This window comes from Zootoca vivipara, chromosome 1 (genome assembly GCF_963506605.1).
Source record: "Zootoca vivipara chromosome 1, rZooViv1.1, whole genome shotgun sequence".
Classification (NCBI taxonomy): domain Eukaryota; kingdom Metazoa; phylum Chordata; class Lepidosauria; order Squamata; family Lacertidae; genus Zootoca; species Zootoca vivipara.
The window spans coordinates 44,787,432-44,807,079 of record NC_083276.1 but is presented as its reverse complement, the minus strand read 5'-3'; the positions used below and the strand labels follow the sequence as shown (position 1 = coordinate 44,807,079).

At 42.1% G+C, this 19,648-nt stretch overlaps 2 protein-coding genes across 8 annotated transcripts in view; both read left to right on the top strand.

Annotated features, from left to right (window-relative positions):
• The window catches only part of RBM25 (RNA binding motif protein 25), a 37,772-nt gene extending 23,674 nt beyond the window's left edge, over positions 1–14,098 (top strand). For all 4 annotated transcript variants that reach the window (XM_035112920.2, XM_035112902.2, XM_035112894.2 and 1 more), the window contains 7 exons: positions 1,709–1,782; positions 2,557–2,707; positions 3,075–3,399; positions 3,729–4,003; positions 6,756–6,854; positions 9,100–9,147; positions 9,303–14,098. In XM_035112920.2, coding sequence (XP_034968811.1) covers positions 1,709–1,782; positions 2,557–2,707; positions 3,075–3,399; positions 3,729–4,003; positions 6,756–6,854; positions 9,100–9,147; positions 9,303–9,395 — 1,065 coding nt within the window. In that variant the 3' untranslated portion in view covers positions 9,396–14,098. The remainder of the gene's footprint in view (positions 1–1,708; positions 1,783–2,556; positions 2,708–3,074; positions 3,400–3,728; positions 4,004–6,755; positions 6,855–9,099; positions 9,148–9,302) is intronic.
• A 413-nt stretch (positions 14,099–14,511) lies between these two features.
• PSEN1 (presenilin 1) overlaps positions 14,512–19,648 on the top strand; it is a 29,424-nt gene continuing 24,287 nt past the window's right edge. For all 4 annotated transcript variants that reach the window (XM_035112880.2, XM_035112860.2, XM_035112871.2 and 1 more), the window contains exons 1-2: positions 14,512–14,587; positions 19,395–19,525. In XM_035112880.2, coding sequence (XP_034968771.1) covers positions 19,442–19,525 — 84 coding nt within the window. In that variant the 5' untranslated portion in view covers positions 14,512–14,587; positions 19,395–19,441. The remainder of the gene's footprint in view (positions 14,588–19,394; positions 19,526–19,648) is intronic.

Sequence of the window (19,648 nt, the reverse complement as noted above, 5' to 3'; positions counted from 1 at the left end):
TCATATATCTGTAATTTTTTGGCTTTCGTGTAAATTAACTCCAAACAGATACTTGTTTTGTAGTATTGCTGGTAGCCTGGAACAATCTGCCATTATAAGCAGCAAGTATTGTTCATGCCATTATAAGCTAAGGGGGTGTGTGGAGCTGGACAGCCAGTCTGCACCCATGGGAGGTCATTTAAAAAACTCACACCATGTTGCCAGAAATGGAGAGAATGGATTTTGCATGGTTCTCAGAACTGCTAATGCTGAGAATATAATCCTAAATACACTAAGGGAGTAAGTTTCATGGAACTCAGTGTTACTTGAATCTGGGTAAACATGCTTAAGATAGTGCTGTTACGATTGAGAGAGAAAAACTCTAAGCTTTTACTTGCATAGGCCAAGGCAAGCTAGCTGTGACTAGGGCTGGGCGATGTTAGGTTTTTAACATCACAATGTATCGCCAGCAGAACATCGCAGTTTGGTGACCACCCACGATGTTGAAACAAACTGCCTTGGCCTCAGCTGGCAAGGCACTGGGAGAAACTGCCTCAGCTCTCATGGCAGGAGCTAAGGGGCTTTCAGCCCAGCATCTGTTGGACTGGGGACAATGCAGCTGGCCCCAGCTTGCTGCTCAGCTGTGGGGCAGAAAGGCTACTGCCCCCAGCTGAGCAAGCCCTGATGTTCCAGTGAGCAGGATCAGGATCAGCTGGGAAGCACAAAGCCCCCACTTCCCAGCTAGGAGATCCCTGACCTCGGTCCTGCTTGCATGCAAGCAGGAGCAGGATTGGGGCTGCTGACCTGGAGAGCACGAAGCATCGCCTTCCCACCTGAGAGATGCCCGCTCCCACTCCAGCTGCTCACCTGGGGAGTGCAAGCCCCTCCCAAGCTGAGAGAGCCATGATCCTGCTTCTGCAGCCTGACAGCTGCATCTGAGAACCCCTGCACTGCCTCTTATGCAGCTGTCAGGTTGTCTCCGCCTTGCCAGGTGGTGCTCCTTTAAACTTCTCTGTTGAGGGGAATGCAGCCACACACCTCTCAAAGGAAAAGTGTAACAGAGCCTGCACCTCCTCAGCTGAGCAGACCCGATCCATCTTCTGCTCCCATGCAAGCAGGAGTAGGTTAGGAGATCTCTCAGCTGGGTAGCAGGGGCTTTGCGCTCTCCAGCTAAGCAGCCCCGATTCCTCTCCTACTTATGCGGGAGCAGAAGCTGGATCTATGTTTGCATGCCTAGTAACATTTTTACATGTTTCTTTCAACAGCAGGACCCATCCATTTTCAAAAGCTATATTGTAGACTGTTTTCAAAAGTGCATTGGCACAGGAAACTGCTTTCTAAAAATGCATGCCCAAATTCCTCTCTTAGAGCTCAATAACTTGGTTCTCTTGCATCCTAGCCAGAACTGACAGACTATTTGGGGCAGATTTGCACTCAAAGCGATTATTTCAGGTCCCTTTTGCAAAGCCTGGCTAACTTATCTCATGCCTCTACACTTTAGTTCAGAACTGGGAAGTCCATTCTCAACTCAAGCTTCAGAGGGTTCAGTAGTTTGTTAGGAGGAAATACCATCCCAGAAGCAGGAAAAGCAAACTAGTAGTGACTTGCTATCTACTTAAAGGAAGGTGCTACTCTAGAAACTTTCTGGTAGAGAATAACTTCTACTCCTTCAAGGGTGAAGAGCTAATTTCTGTCTGAAATTAATTAAATGTTTTCAACTCTCTTATAGGCAAAAGAAGCTAAGCGTCTAAAAGAATTTCTAGAAGATTATGATGATGACAGAGATGATCCAAAATACTACAGGTATGCTTAGCATGGACTGCAGGAGATTATTTATTTATTTATTAAATTTTTATACCGTTCTATACCCGCAGGTCTCACAAGATAAATCAGTTTGTGTTCTCAAGTTTCATCAACTTTTAATGACTCCTATCAGAAAGACATATGTAGGAAATCTTGTGTTCCAACATGTGATGAGTAGGAGAGGTTTACAAACAATGTGATTTAGAATAATAGAATTGTAGAGTTGGAAGGGATCGCAAGGGTCATCTAGTCGAACCCACTGCAATGCAGGGAGTTTTCTGCCCAATGTGGGGCATGTAGTGGGTGAATCAGGTTAAGCTGGCCAAAGGTGCTCCATTCCTCAAAGGAAGCCTGTGTGTTCAGTGATGGAGATGGCAGCCCCAAATTTGTAAATTTAATGCAGCACCAATAAGAGTGATCATTAGACAAATCCTAGCAAATATGCACCTCTTTTATGAAAAGCACTAAACATATTCAGATAACTTGGAAGAATGAGGTTCTTAATCACTTTCAAACTAAAGGATCTTTTATTTCCCTAGTTTTAAGAATTGCTTTTCCTTCCTGGCATGTTCTTGTAAGAATCTAGGTGCAAAGAAGTACATGGCTTAATCCTATGCCAAACAGAATATTTTATTTCTCTGATGTAGAGAATGAAACATGAAACTTTATAATCAATATTCTGTATTGGGTGCTTATGGTGTGCTGTTTTTGACAAATATTTGTGGGAAACAAGTGCCACGAGACCTTTAAAACAAAAGTGAATACATGTTACAGGGGAAGCGCTCTACAGAAGCGATTGCGAGATAGGGAAAAGGAAATGGAAGCAGATGAAAGAGATAGGAAAAGGGAAAAGGAAGAACTGGAAGAAATCCGGCAACGTCTTCTTGCAGAAGGACACCCAGATCCAGATGCAGAGCTACAGAGGGTAAGAAACTCCTTTTTTTGGCAAAGGGTAGTGAATGAGCATTTTTAGAATAGTAGACCATGTCATGTAGTCGACTATTGGTAAGCTAAAGATTTGTGACCCTGTTGGTTGACATGTCCTGGGTTTATCCCCATGTTCATGCGGGAAGCAGTTTTTTTGTTTCAGATCTCTTTATATAAATATAGTATTGTTAATCTGGATTATTCGTTACTTATAAAGCCAAATAAAATTGAGCTTTTTAAAAAACTGCATCGGATTAACTAGGATTATCCATTTACGGGGACAGCCAGGCTTGCTTTGCATGTTTTAACTCCTAATAAGTGCATTTGATCAAGAAGGTACATAAGACCACAATTTTGTTCCATAGATGGAACAAGAGGCTGAAAGGCGTCGACAGCCACAAACCAAACAGGAGCCAGAATCCGAGGAAGAGGAGGAGGAAAAGCAAGAAAAGGAAGAGAAGAGGGAAGAACCTGAAGAAGAGGAGGAAGAGCCAGAGCAAAAGCCCTGCCTTAAACCAACCTTGCGACCCATCAGCTCTGCCCCATCTGTTTCTTCAGCAAGTGGCAATGCAACTCCTAACACTCCTGGGGATGAGTCTCCCTGTGGTATTATCATCCCACATGAAAACTCGCCAGATCAGCAGCAGCCAGAGGAGTACAGGCCTAAAATAGGACTTAGCCTCAAATTGGGCAAGTTTTTCCCCTTGTTTCTATCCATGTGAGGAAGGAGGGCACAAAGATAGGAAGTCAGATTCTGTGCTTCCTTTCTTTGAACCTTCTGATTGTATAATGATTATTGATCCATTTGAGAGCAGAGCAGTTGAGTGAAGCAGCATAGAATAAACTCTTTAATTCTAGCCACTTTGCTCTATGGATGATTTTTCTCTCCCCAGCCTTTTATTATTATTTTGTTGATATCCCATTGTTTTTAAAAGTGCAGCTCTTACCTGAATTTGGAAGAGTCTCCAGATTGAATTGGTGTTTAAATATATTTGAATGAATCTTCTTTATATTTTTAGGTGCCTGCAATAGTCCTAACCAGCCCAATGCCGTGAAAAGAAAGAAACTCACTGTGGACAGTGTCTTCAATAAGTTTGAGGATGAAGACAGTGATGACATGCCTCGAAAAAGGAAACTGGTGCCCCTAGATTACGGTGATGAAGACAAAGGCTCCTCCAAAGGCAGCGTCAATACTGAGGAGAAGCGCAAGCACATTAAGAGTCTAATTGAGAAAATTCCCACAGCCAAACCAGAACTCTTTGCTTATCCTCTTGACTGGTCTATTGTGGATTCAGTAAGTGTAAATTTTTACAAAATCTTGAGTATGAACTACAGGACATGTGTTGCACTAATTTGCCAGCTCTTGTGGTTTGGTAAAATTTATGCACCTCATGGAATAATAAGAGCTCTGTGGGGAAATCTTTATTTCAGTACATAACTAAGCCCCTATGCCTGCCCCTATCTTTAACTAGAAAAAAAAATACTATCCTATATATAGGCAAGTCACATCATTTTAATTTAATTTAATGTTCTGTTGAAAGCCGCCCAGAGTGGCTGGGGAAACCCAGCCAGATGGGCGGGTAGAAATAATTATTATTTTATTAATTAATTTACTACCGAAATGCAAAGATTGGCTTGGATCCTCTGCTTGTGAAATGCTTCCAGTCTAGCAAAGGATTCTACTAGCAGGAGGAAGGGGAGACAATAGTCACTTGTTCATCTTACAGCTCTCCCACAATGTTCTGGAAAGTCCCCCAACTCTATGGAACAGATTATGGAGGACACAAGAGGCTGGTGGGAAGAGGAAATCACCTTTGCTCACAGGAGTATCTGTACTTTCATCATTGAAAAAGAATCTGGATTCAAGCCATTTACCTATATATCAGATCATCTAGTGGTGATAGCATAGAATATATAGCAGGCAAGAAGTAAGGAGGCATGTTGCTGTGTCAAACTTGTCTCCTTGATGAGATCTGCTGCAGGCAAAGAGAGACAACTAAAACCTGTTGTATTGATACATCTGCCCATGTCCTATTTTGGATCCTGGCTTACAAGTTTGGCAAGAGCTAGCAACCAATTGAATAATGTTAAGTTCGTAAACATTTTTCCTTTTAACTGGTCTACTTAAGTTTTTTTTAATGTTACATACAGTAAAAAGGTAAAGGGACCCTTGACCATTAAGTCCAGTCGCGGACGACTCTGGGTTTGCGGCGCTCATCTTGCTTTACTGGGCGAGGGAACCGGCATACAGCTTCCGGGTCATGTGGCCAGCATGACTAAGCCGCTTCTGGCAGAACCAGAGCAGTGCACGGAAATGTTTACCTTCCCGCCAGAGTGGTACCTATTTATCTACTTGCACTGGCGTGCTTTCGAACTGCTAGGTTGGCAGGAGTAGGGACTGAGCAACGGGAGCTCACCCCATCACAGGGGTTCAAACTGCCAACCTTCTGATCGGCAAGCCCTAGGTGTCCCGTTACATACAGTACATGCCTTGAAATCGAAGGAATTTAAAGCAAATTTTGATAAAGGAAATGCCATCTTAACTGTGCAGTCCTTTGCCTATTGTCTTATAAGTAAGTCTCATTGAGTTCAGGGGGACTTATTTCCAGGTGTTAGGGTTGCAACCTCAAACATTTTTTCTATTTCATTCTGTTATAAGTAAACACTAGAACAGCGGTCAGCAAACTTTTTCAGCAGGGGGCCAGTCCACTGTCCCTCAGACCTTGTGGGGCGCCGGACTATATTTTGGAAGGAAAAAAAAATGAACGAATTCCTATGCCCCACCAATTACTCAGAGATGCATTTTAAATAAAAGGACACATTCTACTCATGTAAAAACATGCTGATTCCCGGACCGTCCGCAGGCCGGATTTAGAAGGTGATTGGGCTGCATCTGGCCCCCGGGCTTTAGTTTGGGGGAGAAGCAGATAAATCTTAAAAAATAGCATCAGTAGTTAAAATGAATTCAAGCTTTACTTGGTTTATTTACTGATGTAAGCCCATTTAAATCTTGTAATCATAAACACAATAGGTACAGTGGTACCTGGGGTTGAGTACACAATCCGTTCTGGGGTGCCGTTCGCACCCCGAAAAGTACTCAACCCGAGTGGTGCTTTAGCGCATGCGCGAAGCGCCAACAGAGCGCTTCTGTGCATGCGCGCAAAGTGAAACCCGGAAGTAAATACTTCCGGGTCCGCCGAGTACTTAACCCGAAAATACGCAACCCGCAGCAAACGCAACCCAAGGTATGACTCTATGTACTTCTTTACACACTGCGTTACAAGATGTGGTCATAGCCACCAACTAAAATGGGATTAGACAAATCTCAATTTAGAGAAAGCTTTCAGTAGCTACTGGGTATAATGGCTGTATACTGCCTCCAGGATCTGGAGGCAAAATACCGCAGTAGTAGTCACGGGAACAGTGGGAAAGGGCTATTTTATTCATGCCCTACGTGTTAGTTTCCCAGAGGTATCTGGTTGGCCTTTCTGGGAAACAGGTTGCAGGACTAGATAGGCCTTTAGTCTGAACTAGCAGAGATTTTCTTTCAATGTTAATACAGTATTGTTGCTATAAATGACAAAGGGACATGGGTGGCGCTGTGGTTTAAACCACTGAGCCTCTTGGGCTTGCTGATCAGAAGGTTGGTGATTCGAATCCGTGCGATGGGGTGCGCTCCTGTTGCTCTGTCCCAGCTTCTGCCAACCTACCGTAGCAGTTCAAAAACATACCAGTGCAAGTAGATAGGTACCGCTGTGGCAGGAAGGTAAGCGGCGTTTCCGTGCGCTCTGGCTTCCGTCACTGTGTTCTGTTGCGCCAGAAGCGGTTTAGTCATTTTGTCCACATGACCTGGAAAGATGTCTGTGGACAAATGCCGAGTCCCTCAGCCTGAAGTGAGATGAGCACTGCACCCCAGCCTTTGACTGGACCTCACCGTCCAGGGGTCATTTGCTTTTACCTTTTATAAGTGACAAGGGATGAAAGCAATGTATGGTCCAAATTAAAAATATGGAAACTATTTAAAATGATAATATTTTCTATTCTAGACATTAATGGAACGTCGAATTAGACCATGGATCAATAAGAAAATAATAGAATATATTGGTGAAGAAGAAGCAACGCTAGTTGACTTTGTTTGTTCAAAGGTAAACTTCTTCATAAATACATATTTTAGGTGGCTGGTGCTATAATTTCGCTTGCCAGTTGGGCTTACTTACACCTAAGGAATAGCCTTTACAGGAAATAGGCTGGCTCCTTGTACTCTTTCATTTCGGCTTAGCAATTTTATTCTGTGATTTCAGTTTCTACTGTTCTTTCTATGTATAAATACTAAAAAATAAAAAATAGACTTCCTTTCCCTCATCTCCACAGACTGGCTTCTGAGAGGGAGACACAAGAAGCTTGCCCCCCACCCCCACTTTAGGGATAATTGGATTGCCCTCCTTAGCAGCAGTGATACACTGAGATCTACCTCTCTGCAGGCTTTAATTTTCAGCCCTTACGGAGGTGTCATCGGCTGAGGTGGATTCTTAGAAATGTGTACTGTCATCACAAAGTACAAGGTGTTTCCCATCCCCTATGTGCCCAAGCCACCAAGGCCTGAAGTAGGCCAAACACTCCCGAGCAGGCTAGACCAGGCCTTGAGGATGCCACAGCTATGTGTGGCATTCCCTTCACCAATGGAGCCAATAACCCCCGTATAGGCTAGGATGGCAGTCTCAGCGCCACATAAGTGGATTGGAGCACATTGCGAGGGGCAACTGGTCCCGGTGGACAGGAGGCCTTTTGAGTCACAGCACTGCATTGACTGGCTCAAACTTCAGTTCAGGCAGCATGTCTGGCCACTCAGTATTTCTTCCACAGCATGCCTGTCTCACATCCTTTGCTTCCTCTGAAACCGCATTGGCTGGAGTAGTAATTTGTTGCCGTTGGGATCCACCCTAGTTGGTTGAGCTTTTGTACATCCCAACCCAGTGATGTTACATGGGCAAGTGAAATAGCACCATTGTACCTATCTGAAGAGTTGATTTGCTTGTCCAGTGTAGCATCACTGAGGCCACACCCTTGCATAGCCTGCAACACCTCTTCCCACCTCTGCTAGCACGGTCGGCTTTCAGTTAATGGTTTGTTGTAGGATATAGGTTTAGATTAATCTGAGTTTCATTTCTGGACTGTTCATGCTCAGTGAGTATGCAAAACTAAAGAGGGGTCAGCCTATTTCCTGTAAATGGTACTCCTCCCTTCATCCACTGGAAGCGCAAGGAAGCTCAACCTAGTGATGCTACACTGGACAAGCAAATCTACGCTTCAGGTAGGTACATTGGTAACTTTCTCTCCACCTCCCAATCTGTGCACTTTCATTTCACAATATTTACCCAAAGTAAACTACTGACAGTGTGTTGCCTTCTATGCATAAATATATAACTATGTTGTTTTAAACTGATGGGACTGATGGGTCAAAAGCCTGATACTAGACTTGCACATATAACCTGCAGGCTTGTGCGTGAGTTATTTTGGGAACTACAGTCGGCTCCAACATGACAGCAAACAGTGTGAGGGTTTTGTTTTGAGTTAACTAAGGCGGCAGGACACAAATGGTAACTTTCTTTTCTCACTGATCTTGGTCTACCTCGGTCACTTACAAATACAGTCAATACCTGTTATGAATCGAACAAGGGGGTGGAAACTAAAAATGTCATTTGGTCCACCACCACAGTGTGGTGTAGTGGTTAAGAGCGGTAGACTCGTAATCTGGGGAACCGGGTTCGCGTCTCCGCTCCTCCACATGCAGCTGCTGGGTGATCTTGGGCTAGTCGCACTTCTTTGAAGTCTCTCAGCCCCACCCACCTCACATGGTGTTGTTTGTGGGGGAGGAAGGGAAAGGAGAATGTTAGCCACTTTGAGACTCCTTCGGGTAGTGATAAAGCCGGATATCAAATCCAAACCCCTCTTCTTCTTTCAAATCATTTAGGGTTGTATCCAGTTGTGTTCCTACTCACAATAAGGGTTTTTGATCAGCAGAGGCTTCTGTGAATGGAATGGGAAGAGAAACCGTTTCGCAAATTCCCCATTTCTCCTGCATGCTTGTAACACCTTCCACGCTCTTCCAAAAGCCGCCCCCCAATCTTCTGCAACAGGTTTTTGAGGTGCAAGGAACTACAAGGGAAGGGGGAAAACATTAAAAATCAGTGAAGCTTCCCCTGGAGCAAACACCTTATTTAAGATTGAAAGCAACAGGCTTGCGTTTAATGGATTTTATTTTAAGATACGTGTGTTTGCTACCTGCTAGAATGTTACTGTTATGTGGGTAATAGTTCTAAATCTTGCATGGTTCAGTTTTCAGTCATATAAGTGCTGTGTTCTCAATGTTGATATGCCTCTCTTTTTCAGGTTATGGCTCATAGTTCACCGCAGAGCATCTTGGATGATGTTGCTATGGTGAGTAAAGGAAAAAAATGCCCCATCCAGAATTTCTAGTTTGTGTAAGCTTAGAACTCTTCTCTGAGAAACACCTTCACTAAATGTATTCAGAGAGATGTGCGGTACTTTTTCCTCTGGTTTTTAATGCCCTATTTTGTTCTTTTTTGGTATAGGTGCTAGATGAAGAAGCTGAAGTTTTTATAGTCAAAATGTGGAGGTTATTAATATATGAAACGGAAGCCAAAAAGATTGGGCTGGTGAAATAAAGAATCCCTTTTTGTTTTGGGGGCTCCATTTCAACTTTTGTTCTGCATCACTGAAGAACTTTGAAGTTTCTCTGTCTTCAAGAGACATTTGTGAGACCTGTATTTTTTAAATGTAGAAAATGTGAATTTTTTTTCATCTTGTTACACTGAGGTCCCCTCTCCCTCCCTCCTGCCCTCACCCCAGCTTCCTTGGTTGTAATTATCTGACTTCTGCATTGGTGGTTTTTCACTCACCAGGTACAGTTACAGGTATTGTTTCATAAACTACTGCAGCTGCTGTACACAGTCTCTGATATTCATCTTCCAAACTGTTCCTTGTAAATATTAAGAAGACCCATGTTTTAGAAACATCTGTGCTCACCACAAACCAAAATAATTGAATTTTATGTAAATACACCAACCTTTTCTTTCCCTTCTCCATTTTAAAATATTAGAATAAACTTTAAAATTCTAAAAATGGATGGGAGTCATTTTGTTGGCACACAGTTTTCATCTGCATGGATAGGGGATCATTCTCTTGTTGGACTTTATAATATTTCTAGAGGAATCTATAGAAAAACATGGTGGACTTGCTTCAACTCAGGCATCCTTGTAAAGCCATTGATAAATTTCCTCCTGCTTGTTACATGAGGCCTTTTGTTCAGTTACGGTGGTGACAGAATTTCATAGTTGCGTTTTTAATCAAGGATAACTAGTGCATAAATTTATTTAATTTTAGCTTCCTACTAATACAGACTTCTAAAATATTCTTTTTTATTATTTAAAATAAAATCCATAGACAGGTTTGGGAAACTTGTGGATAGAAAAGGTTTAAAAATGTAACTTGAGCACAACAGTTTACAATGTTAAAATCATATGCTTTTGAACAATGGAGAAATTTGTTTTTATGTAAGTCATCAGGTCAGTTGTGACTTTCTTTTTGTACTGTAAGCTGTCTGTCGGATAGAGGATGATATTTCTTGTCCTCTTACTCTGTATGAGTTTTATACATATGCTGATGTGGTATCAATAACAATGTACTGTAAACTGCGTTTTTTAAAATCTTCACAAGTAGAAAGACTACGCTATGGGCCTTCTTGATTGCAGGATGAACACTTTCCAGGAAGCAACAATTCTCACTTTTTAAAATACTGCTCTTCTGATATCTCTTTACCTGAAGGATACTGGTTGACCTATTTAGGAGGTATAACCATGACACTGAGTTACTGAGTACAGGCATTATAAGAAGACAGCTGGAAAAAACTGTTCTTAATAAATGGGATCCCATAAATGGTTCCACCATGTAAATATTTCAGATATTAAAAATGTATATATTTGATCTGGATTTTGATTATTTATGTTTCAAAATATACTACTACTATTTCATTTCTGGAAGTAATGGATTAGTTGGCTTGTTGATCTGGCAAAAACTTCCCAGTATGGAAATATAGCTTCAAATTCTGCACACTGGCCAAACTGTAGAGTAGTGTTGATTTGGATCTAGAATAAGCTGGTTGCACTTGAGCAGGCACCCCCAAACTGCGGCCCTCCAAATGTTTTGGCCTACAACTCCCACGATCCCTAGCTAACAGGACCAGTGGTCAGGGATGATGGGAATTGTAGTCCAAAACATCTGGAGGGCCGAAGTTTGGGGATGCCTGCACTTGAGTCTGTTGAAATCAAGTTAGTCATGTTAGTCATGACTAACGGAAGTCCCTAAATACAATTTGTTAAATTTGTAGCCTACGTTTCCACCAAATGTTGCGGTGACTAACAGTAATAATTTAAATAGAGTACAATAAAACACCAACAAAATATGAATTGAAATAAAAACAAAGTTGCCAAACTTAATCTAGATCCCACCTAGTGAATTGTATTGTTACAATTACTGGGGGTGGGGAAAAGGAACGGAATCTCAAGAATGAGAACCATACCACTTCTAGGAGACAAATTATATGTATTGACCTGTTACACAATGATAGAAGTGGCAGCCTAACTAATCAAAGAACAATAAAAAACTGAATAATAATGGTCTGTTTTACCATAACCCTTCACAAAAAGGGAAAGGGCCATAACGAGCCTAGCATTTCCAGGCAGGATCCAGCTGAACTGGAGAGTTGCTGTCAGGCATTTCTCAATCTGATGCCCTTCAGATGTGTGAGATGATGACTCCTGTAATCTGCTGATCATTGACCATGCTGCCTGAGGGTGATGGTTTACAGTCCAATCTGGAGGGGGCACCAGGTTGGGGAGGCCTATGCACGATGAACAAGTGGCCTAACTACTATAAAGCAGCTTCTATGTTTGGTTTATCAAAAAAGCAAGACTGCACATTTGAAAACGAGACTACATGCTTGATACGTATGGACATACAATGCTAAATTAGCAACAAGAGGGCAGCAATATAAAGGATTCATCCAGTTAATTGCTAAATGAAAGCTCTCAACAAGAGTAGATTAAATTTTCTGAATCTTAACGAGACTGAATCATAACTTCATAAGCAGAAGACTTAGTAGGATTGAAAATTTTCCTTAGAAAAGATGTAAACTACAGATTCCATTTTAAAAATGTATCAGTTCTCATAATAAAAGGTAAAGCCAAAGTTAGTTGCATGGCTCCCTGGAGTTGATGTTGTTGGTAACATTAATCTCATCATCAAAATTACAGTAACAGTTTGCATCCTAACCAGCAAATAACAAGTCGAGAGCAACAAAAATATACAACTGAAAAAATGAATTTTAATGCAACTCCCAACCATCTGCTGAAACATGTTTTTAACCCATTTACAAGAATTCAGAGCAGAATTGACCTGAAAGTGTCTTTTATTGGTCCCTTTTTTTTTAGCAGACATGTAACTTGTGTATTTGTTTTAGAACTACTGATTTTACCTATGTTTGATAACATTTTCTGTCTTATTGTTTTCAAAGTTTTATTTCACTGGCATTTTATTACAACTATATTCTATGAAAACCACGTGGGAGTGGCATACATATTGTAAAATAGAAATAAATAGATCAGAGAGGGGCAATAGTTCATCATCCCAACTTGGCCATGCATGCATCTGATGGGAGTTGGATACCAGCAACATCTGCAGAACCGTAAGTCCCCCACCACTTATTTTATATAAAAGGTTTTTCAAGGTGTGTATTAACACAAGGATATTGGTTTATAAGAGGTGCTGAGATAATAACTTAGGTTTTTCAAATGCCTTGGACTACACTTCCCATCTCTAGCCAGCAGGGCCAGTAGTTGGAGATTATGGGAGCTGTAGTCCAAAATTTAAGTTTATGCAGTGTCTTCCAAGTTGTGGGACCCTTGCTTATTTGTATGCTCCTCACTTTAGATCGGGGTAGATTTGTCTAGCTGATAGTTGGGTCAAGTTCACGCACTAGTAGTCACAGCTGTAGCAACATAAACTGGATACCTTGTACATCTTAAAACATAACAAAGATTATCTAAAACTATGAAGGCAGTCCTTATTCCCAAACTCAAAATGTATTGTAGGTTAGGATGTTGAAAGCCATGAGGCTTGTTTGTACATTACTTTAAGCTCTTGCATGCATGAGAATCACCACCACAGACAATCTACAGAGTTGTGTCTACATGTAAATAGCCTTGTATTGATTGTGAAACGTCAGGAGCAAGAGGTAAGCGGACCCCTTGCAGTGCTCATCTCGCTTTACTGGGCGAGGGAGCCGGCGTACAGCTTCCAGGTCATGTGGCCAGCATGACTAAGCCGCTGCACGGAAACGCCCCGCCAGAGTGGTACCTATTTATTTGCACATTGGCATGCTTCCGAACTGCTAGGTTGGCAGGAGCAACTGAACAGGAGCTCACAGAGATTCGAACCACCGACCTCCTGATCGGCAAGCCCTAGGCTCTGTGGTTTAACCCACAGTGCCACCCATGTCAGAGTAAAGCAGGGGTCAAATCCCCAGTTAAGCATGAAGCTCACTAGATGACCTTGGGCCCTCACTGTTTCTCAGCCAAACCCACCTCACAGGGTTGTGAGGATAAAACGAAGAGGGGGACCATATACATTACCCTGAGCTTGGAGGAAAGGTGGGGGTATAAACGTGATAATAAAATAAAATAAACCTTGTCTCATAGAGCAAATGTAGCAAGTGGCAGAGGTAAGATACTAATGGCTGTGGCTCCTAAACTGCTAAGGCAGTTGTAATCTTCTGCACGCTACTTGAAAGTAATCCTAACTGAATAGGATTTTAGTGTCAACATACATGTGTATACATAGGGTCGGGCTGCAAAATAAAGTGGGTGTGTACCAAAGATGTGGACTTTGAAGACGCTTGAACTCAGGACGAAAGGTAGAAATGCGCTAAGAGGAAGGCACGTTTGGCAAACCCTCACCATGATAAACTCCCACCCGGAAACCTATGTCCCCACTGTGGAAGGACGTGTGGATCCAGAACTGGCCTCCACAGTCAATTACGGACTCCCTGTTAAGACCGTGTTTATGGAAGACAATCTTACTCGGCTACGAGTGATAGCCAAAGAAGAATCGCATGGGATCTACCCTAGCAAAGGAGCGAATTCTCTGTTTATCCTCTACCAACAGAGCTAGTATTTTCTCTCGGCCAAATTAAACCCAATGCGCAGCCCTTCAAAAAGAACGCAGCTGGTTTTGAGCTTTAATGTATTTACGTATTATCCGCTTTTTGCGCCAATACAACCTGACCAACCTTAGCTACTAGCCACCTACACTTCGGTGGAAGGCGGCGGACGAGTGAGCGAGGACCTTTTAACTCTTAGGCAGCAGAATGCCTGGGCCGGCCTTGCTTCGAAGAGAAACGTGCAAATTAAGGCAACCCTTCCCTTCTCCGAATTGAGCTGCTTCGGACTACCGGTATAGAGGCCTTTTTGGCGCAGCGATTCCTGACGTCATCAGCCCCCGCCCGCTTCCTCCGGCGGCGGCGGCTGGTGCAGCTGTTGTCGTTGCGCGGCCTCGCGCTCCTTCTGATAGACCGCTGCGGTCCGCCGAGGAGAAGCTCGACTGCGCAGGCGCACCACCACCCCGAGAGAGCGTGAGTAGGCGGGGACGAAGTGCCGACTCCCGAGGGGAGGGAAATGGGGCGGGGCTTCGGCCGGAAGCGCCGTGCGTGTCGCGGGAGGAGGGGGCGGGAGGGAAGGGGTTGTGCTGTGAATTCGGGTCGGGAAGAAAACAAACCGGTGGGACCGGCTCTGAGGGGGGACAGGTAAGGAGAGGTGGGCCCGGGGCGGGGAGTTGCGAAGAGCGCGACGAGAAAAGCAGGCCCGTGAGGGGGAAAGGAAGCCGCGCTCGGGGCTCCTCTTTCGGGGGGATGGGGTCCCTTCCCCTTCTTCTCGTCACGTCCCCCCACCTCTCGCCGCTTCCTCACACGAGCGTTTCCGAGGGGAGTCAGTCATGGGTCCCTCCTCCTCCTCCTGAGCCAGCCTTCCCTTACACCTCCGTGGCCCTCTTTGTCTCAAATCAGAAAGGATGCCCCTCCCCACACGAAACCTCCTCTTGGCTTCAGGAACTTTAAACAATACGGGCTGGAATCCCACCTCCCCGCCTTTCCTTCGTGGGTGAAAATGCCCCCGAAAGAGGGCGGGACTCCTCTAGCCACTCCCGCGGACCTCCAGTCAGTGTCGGAAGTGTGTTTGCGGGTTGAAATCTGAATTAAAGTGCACTCCTAGGCGTGTCTACTCATTAGTAAGCCTCGTTAAGTTTGTTGTTGTTTAGTCGTTTAGTCGTGTCCGACTCTTCGTGACCCCATGGACCAAAGCACACCAGGCACTCCTGTCTTCCACTGCCTCCCGCAGTTTGGTCAAACTCATGTTCGTAGTTTCGAGAACACTGTCCAACCATCTCGTCCTCTGTTGTCCCCTTCCCCTTGTGCCCTCAATCTTTCCCAGCATCAGGGTCTTTTCCAGGGAGTCTTCTCTTCTCATGAGGTGGCCAAAGTATTGGAGCCTCAGCTTCAGGATCTGTCCTTCCAGTGAGCACTCAGGGCTGATTTCCTTAAGAATGGATAGGTTTAATGGGATTTATATCCCGGTAAAGGTGCGTAGGATCGCACGACCTTAAGTAATTTTGAGCATATAGCATAGCCAGAATGGACTTGGTATGCTAGCAGAGGCTTTAGAAGCTCTGAGTAGCATAGCTGCCAAGTTATCCCTTTTTTTAAGGGATTTTCCCTTATGCTGAATAGGCTTCCTCGCGAGAAAAGGGAAAACTTGGCAGCTATGCTGAGTAGTATTCTAAATTTTACTGAAGGCGGCCCTGTTTAGGGAAGTTATTAATGTTTGATGCTGTACTCTTTTTAATATTCGGTTGGAAGCCGCCCAGAGTGGCTGGGGAAACCCAGCCAGATGGGCGGGGTATAAATAAGTTGTTATTATTATTATTATTATTATTACTCAGAGAGTAGACCACTGGAATTGATGGGATTAGTTGTGTTCATTAATTTCACTGAGCCTACTCTGAGTAAAGCTTAGTTGATTTTTACCCTTTGTCTTTTATAGTTGTACAGAATGTGGAAACTTGGAGCTTATGTCATCATGGGGATGTGGTAATGGGGAAATAATTTGTCTGTTGAAAGTTCTCTTCTGAGTTTTTTTTAAGGTGCTTTTTCCTTTGGCACAGCGTTATGATAGTACTGGACTGCTGTTCGTGTTCAGTTGTTTTCTGACATATTTCAGAATAAAGACTAGATGCTCCTTTTGAAGTATGTTAGCCAGTTCTTTTTCGCTTTCCATCAGAGGTCTTGAAGCCTCTAAACTGGTGCTTATCAACAAGATGCAGAAATATGCGGCAATGCACATATTTCTGATTGGCTGTATAGATGAAATTTGGTCTTAGGGCTGCTTTGCTACCCTCCCCCCCTTTTTTAAAAATAGGGTTTTGAGGAGATTGTCTGATAGGAGAGGGTTGTAGATTACTTGGATGGTATAAGACCTTTAAAAAAAAAGTCTAGCCATATTAAAAATTGTAAAAAGTAAGTGCAAATTATGCAAAGTAGGGTTCTAATTGGCATTGACAATGGAAATATGGAACCCAGCCATGTAACTGGGGTATATTCCAAGCCAAGTAAATAATATTCTAAGCACTCTTGGAAACAATTGAAAATGAGGTAATGCACAGGATTCCTTTTTAGTGCTTTTGAATTGACCACAGCTCCTTCTAATTGCTATCACTATCACATTTCAAAGAAGTTGGCAGGACTATCATAATCTGTCTAGACTGTTCATGAATTGATTGGTTGCTAAGCAAAGGATTATGTTTTCCTGTCATTTTGTTTCAGTGGTTTCCAATCAAATAATGTCCAACCATGTTCCAACCATGATTAATGTCTGAAGAAGTGTGCATGCAAAAGAAAGCTCTTACCAATAACAAACTTAGTTGGTCTCTAAGGTGCTACTGGAAGGAATTTTTTTATTATAATAATTTGTTGTCACTTGAAGCTAGTTTGAAATCCTCTGTTAAGGAGGGCACTAGTTGTTGCTATCTGTAGCAGCTAAGCATAGCTAGGTCCAGCTAGGTCATGAAGAGTCGAACACAACTAAATCCACTTTGTCCACATGTGAGATATTTCTTAATAATTAATACTGTACATGTATCCCTTGTAGTTAGAGGCCTTTTCTAGGTTGCTTCCATATAGTTTATGAAAGTTCAGTGGAAATACTACAGAAGAGAGTACTAACACTTCTTTCAAAGAATCAGTCTGAGTAAAGTATATCATTTATTTCATCTAACAAATGTGAAGAAAATCATGGACTCTGTGTTTTTATAAGCATTTGCAACATCCTGTCTTTATAATTTTCTCCACCTCCCACATTCACTCCATTCTATCAATTTTTATCAAAATAATAACTGGCAATGCTAATTGCAAGAATACCAAACCAGAAAGAAGTTAACTGTCTACTAATAGATGGTGCTCATTTATTACTACATATGGTGTTTAAATATCTGACTGTTCCCATTATTGCATTCCTTCACTAATAATAATAATAATAATAATAATAATAATAATAATAATAATAATAATACCCCGCCCTCCCCAGCCAAGGCCGGGCTCAGGGCAGCTAACCCGGATATAAAACAGCTGATTGAATTACAACATAAGAACAAAATTAAATAAACATTAACATTAACATTAAAAAGGCTGTGGAGAAATATGGAGGCTTATTTAGCTCTCTTAGTAAAATATAATAACAGTATACTACTACTCAAACATTGCTTCCTTAGACTTGATTAATAGAATACAAACTCGAATAAACAACAATAGATGCTATGACTATATATTTTAATTTTTCTCTGTGATTGTTTAATGCTGTCCTACTGGACAGTTAATAATATTCCATGTGTGTATGTTTCATAGAATAAAGTCAGAACAGAGGGAACACTGAAATCTTAAGCAGTTTTCAGTGAAGGCAAAAGCAATGATCAACTGTCTGAGCTTATGCAGTTATTTATTCTAGACATTCTTCAGGTGGAGCTTGGCCAAACTTGTCAGTAGAAGAAGGATTACTATTATACACATCAGCTAGCCTACCAATCTTGCCACCAGGGTGGAAAGTATAGAAACCATCATTCTTGATTACATCCCTAAAGCCTTGTTGGAGCATCTGTTCATGATGATAATAAAGTGTTTCTGCCAGTGAACTCTGTAGCTATCTTTTATTTTAAATCTCAGACCAGGCACATTATTGAAACAGTATTTTTCAGTGTATAGAATAAATAAGTCTAAAAGGTTGAAAATTTCCCTTGTCTCTTATTGGTTATATCCTACCTTTTAATGTAATTTCCTACAGACCTATGCTTGATTCTTAAATGACCTTATCCAAAGAAGAGGATAGAAGGGCAGAGTAGATTGTATTCCAGTAGTATAGTAAAGAGACCTGGGTGGCTGATTTCAACTAATTAGTGTGTTATCAAGTTATTATTTGGATAATTGCATTCGCCATAGGTTTAAGAACGCTAGTGTGTAGACAGTGTGTATTTGGAAGTTTAAGAAACAGCTATCTTGGCTCTGGTTTTGCAAAACTATTTTTGTAATAATGTTGCACCCAGTAAAGCTGATTGGCTTGTCCTCCATTCTTACTTTTATGTGTCTAAAACTAAGATTTTTATAAATCCTGGGTGTTTCCTTTATTCTCCATTTCTGGCTAATATAACTTGCAAACTGTGTACAGCACATATCAAACTTTGGCAAATTGTGGTAATAGTAATGATGGTTTAGATTATTGTTTTGTATTGATTTAGGAAACCATCAGAACAACAAATGTATCAGATGGTTGCATGTACAGCTTGGTTTCTTTCTGATGTAATCATTTTAAATTCTGTTCTTATCCCTTTTGAGTTGCTTCCTTAACCACTAACAAGAAATTCTAGATCACTTTCACACTTCCTGGTATGCCAGATTTTTTGTGGGGGAGGTACGGTAGATATGTTGAAGGAACATGGTAGACAGCATGTTTGTCTAGGCACATGTTCCTGTCTTGAGCACTATCACCATTTAGTTTTCAGGGGTTCATTGGCCTGCTCCAAGCATAAACACTACTCAACTTTATAGCCATGGTTTAGAGACAATTGAGTGTGTTCTGTGGGTTCACAGGCTCATCTTGTGTGAGCATTCCTCAGTCTTGCGGTCAGCTGTCGTTAGCACTGTCTCTGCTTGATGTCAAAATTAACCATAGGGAGTGACAAACAACCATTTTCAACCCAATGGTTAGAAACTGGTTTGTGTTAACTATTGTTAGCTTTTTAACATCAGTGCAGATATATGAACCACAATTATCTCCAAAATGGGAGGGAGTGCCCACACAGGACAGGAAGAACAAATGACTCCATGGTGTACATCAGATCACCTAACAATGGTATGGAAATAGTTAGATGGTCAGGCAGCAATGTACTTGCATTCAATTACTTTCCCCTTCACTCTTGTCTTGAAAGCCAACAACTTAAAGCAAGAACATCATTTCAGTTCAGGGTAAGATAACAAAGGATTTCAGACTCTCTATTTTTTTAAAAAATTACAGTTGCAGTATCTCAAGAAGAAGGAGCGTTTGTGGAGTACCAAGTTCCAATGGCAGAACTATCTGCACACTTATCACAAGTCCAGCGTGGGCAGCTGAGAGAGAACTTGCCTGACAACCATCAGACCAATACTGTACGTAAGGAACTGTTTTTTCACATGCCAGATTATAACTACATATGGTAGCTGTGTTACAAAATGCTGAAAGATTGTATAAAGCCCCTTGTGTTTGTTAAATGGGTCTAGTAATCTTGAATG